Raw genomic sequence first — 3,037 nt, 5'->3', positions numbered from 1 at the left:
TGAGAGGAGGACTCGGGGTGGCTCATCCCCCCAGCCTCATGGTTGTTTCCCAACTCTTCCAGGACAGCCTTGAGTCCCTCAGGAATGGACTCCTCAGCCTGCTGCTCCTCCACCTCCTCTCCTTCCTCCACGTTCCTTCTCTGCTGCAGAGAGGCGGCCCCTGGGCATTCTGAGCCTATTCTCTTGAGGAGGACTCGGGGTGGCTCATCCCCCCAGCCTCATGGTTGTTTCCCAACTCTTCCAGGACAGCCTTGAGTCCCTCAGGAATGGACTCCTCAGCCTGCTGCTCCTCCACCTCCTCTCCTTCCTCCACCTTCTCCTTCTCTGCTTTGATGTTGGCATCAGCCTGGGCATTAGCACAAGCAGCAGCCCTGTCCTCTTCCTGGGCTGTACTGTCCCAGGCTAGCCTGGCCTCAGATTCCTGAACGAGCCTCAGTATCTCCACAAAAGCTGAAGGCCTGCTGCTGGCCCTCAGCCTCCCTGTGACTTCATCCAGAGGCTCAGTCAGGTCGGCCCCGGTGAGCATCCACCTCAGGCACACATGGCCACAGAGGCCCTGGCCAGGGACTCCTTGGCGATGCCTTTCTGCAGTGTGACTTCCAGCTGCAACACGAAGGCGGTCAAACACTTCATTCAGAAGGTGGCCTGGGACTCATCTCGAAATGCTGGGATTGGGGCTGCCAGGCACAGTCCTGGCAGGGCTCCCCTCCAGGAGTCCCTGTACCAGCTCAGGGGACTCATGCAAGCCTTCCAGCAGCCTCCTGCTCCTCTCCCTGTCATACACGCAGCAATAAGTGAGCAGTGTGCTCTAACCAGGGGGGCTGGTGGCTCCCGCCCAGTCTCTGGAACCTCACTGCCTCCACCCAGGGCTGGATGGCCTGACTAATGGAGCTAATGGATCTGAGCCAGGTCACCCCTGGCAGGCCCAGACCCAAGACACCAGCCATGCCTTCCACTGGCTGCCCTTGGTGTTCCAGAAAGTGGAATGCTCAACCCAGAAATTCCTCACCCGAGAAGCAGGTTACAGAGACCACATACGAGGGGCCCTGGGTGCCTGGTATTTCCCTGGGGACCAAAGCACAGTTGACTTCCTAGTCCATTTCAATCAGGGCCACTGTGGCATTATACTCCTCTTGAAACACTTTGCCCACCACAGTAAAGTGGCCCATGGCCCATAGGGTGGCCTCCAGGGACCTTAGAGGTCGCCCTCATCACAGTCCTCTGGGATGCCCAGGGTCAGCGCGGCACTTGAATGCCGATGCCCATGCTAATCTTGAAGCATTGTCACCACCATGGCCTGCAATTTTGGCCTGTGTGTAGGGCTGATACCAGCTTGGGCAGGACAAGGTTTCCTGAGCAGGCTAGGCTGGCATGATGGGGTGCAGCTGAGGGGCAGGCGGAAGGAACTGGGGTGGACTCCAGTAGCACTGGTGGCAACCTGTGAATGCAAACAGGGCCACAGAGAGGCTCATATCCACCCCCACCTGAAAACACACATGCACAAATACAAACGCACACACAAGCACACATGCACACATGCACCCGAAGCTGCCCCTCCTCCTTCTCTCCCCCCACCCACCCATCTACCCCAACCCAGTGGGCAGAGTGCCTGTCTGCAGCTTGGTCTGACCCCACCCCTCTCTGCCTGCTGTGAGTCATAGCCCACTCCCCACACAGCCCCCCAGCATCCCCTGCCCTCGAGCGCTAGCAGGCTGACCCAATCCGGGCCTAGGGGAGTGGAGGGGACGGGTTTCCAAGACACAGCACCCCTGGCCCTGCAGCTCCATTTGCCCCTCCTAGGCCCAGGGTCTGGCACCTTCTCCTGGGGCTGCAGCAGCGGAGACAGCAGAAGTGGTGGCCTGGCGGCTGTGGTCCCCACCCATGCTCTGCTGTCTGCTGTCCACTCTCCACTTCATGGGCCCGTGCGCAGGGACCACGGAGCCCCTGAGGGGGCCCTGGTACAGGTGGGACCCTCACCATCTGGGGTCTGTCATTCTGTGTCCTGAGTCCCTGTGCCTCTGGCTAGCTCCACTGAGTCCCCCATGTGGAATGCACCCCTGTCCCAGGGTCTCCCTCACTCCACCCCACCTTGCACCCACCCCCATGGATGGACAGTAGGATCTGGCCTGGGGAGGAGGGGCACCAGAGTGACTAGGGTATGCACCTGCCAGCACCTGCCATCCCCCATCTATGCAGGGCAGGGCTGGTCAGGTGGCCAGCCTGGTCTAGGTGTGCCTGGTCCAGCGGTGACTCCTGGGAGGGGATGTGGGCTTGTGTGCCCTCATGTGCTCACATGTGTGTGCTGCCCCACAGCAGTGCCACAGCCACTGCTGCCATGTGTCTGGGTGCCTACCACTGGTGACCCTCGGCCAGCCTGGCCCCAGCCTTTTCCCTCTGCCTGCTCCAAGGCTCATGTCCCACAAACCAACTTCTACTCTTTAGCCCCTTGGTCCTCCCTGACCTTGGCCATTTGTGTGACTCTCCTTGTCAGAGATAAAATTAGGGTGTCTGGGGCCTCTGCCTAGGTGTGTGTCACAAAGAGGTAGCCACCTCAAGCCCCCCTGGACAGCCCAAAGCACTCTGGGACATTGCTCTTGGCCCTAAGGCCAGCATGGGTGTCCTGCCTCCAAGAGGCAGCCTTCCATCTCCCCAGCCTTGGAGTCCACCAACCACAAATGCTGGTCCAAGTCCCTTTAAGGATTCGAGGTGGGCACAGATACACACTGTACCATGGCAGTGCTGCCTTCAGTGGAAATCGAGAGCTTCAGTCTCTGGAAGTCTGGCCACCCTGACTCTGGCGACTGGGCATAGGAATCTGGGGAACTGTAACAGGCAGGTGGCAAGCATGCTTCCACAGATGCACACCCCAGGCTGTTACCCCTTCTCTGCCTTACCTGGCATGCTCTTTGGTGGCTTGCCTTTCCAGTAAACCTCCAGTGGTCAAGGTCCTCCCATAAACACTTGGAGCCCAGCTGGCTTATGCTCCTTGCCGGATCACAGCCCCCGACACTAGGTCTAAAGCCCTGCGGATGGGCAT

General features: G+C 59.7%; 1 protein-coding gene across 1 annotated transcript; it reads right to left on the bottom strand.

The window, feature by feature from the left end:
• Positions 1 to 151: 151 nt before the first annotated feature.
• Positions 152 to 3,037, bottom strand: Pnma6a (PNMA family member 6A). The gene is given in 6 exon segments (XM_010613940.2): positions 152 to 546; positions 549 to 688; positions 690 to 788; positions 790 to 1,198; positions 1,201 to 1,247; positions 2,991 to 3,037. Coding segments are annotated over 6 exon segments (1,113 nt in total). The 3' UTR covers positions 152 to 175.

This window comes from Fukomys damarensis, unplaced genomic scaffold, assembly GCF_012274545.1.
Source record: "Fukomys damarensis isolate Sample0158 unplaced genomic scaffold, DMR_v1.0_HiC HiC_scaffold_39, whole genome shotgun sequence".
In the NCBI taxonomy this organism is placed as follows: domain Eukaryota; kingdom Metazoa; phylum Chordata; class Mammalia; order Rodentia; family Bathyergidae; genus Fukomys; species Fukomys damarensis.
Note: the sequence above shows the minus strand (reverse complement) of the source record. Positions and strands in the feature narration are given on the sequence as shown.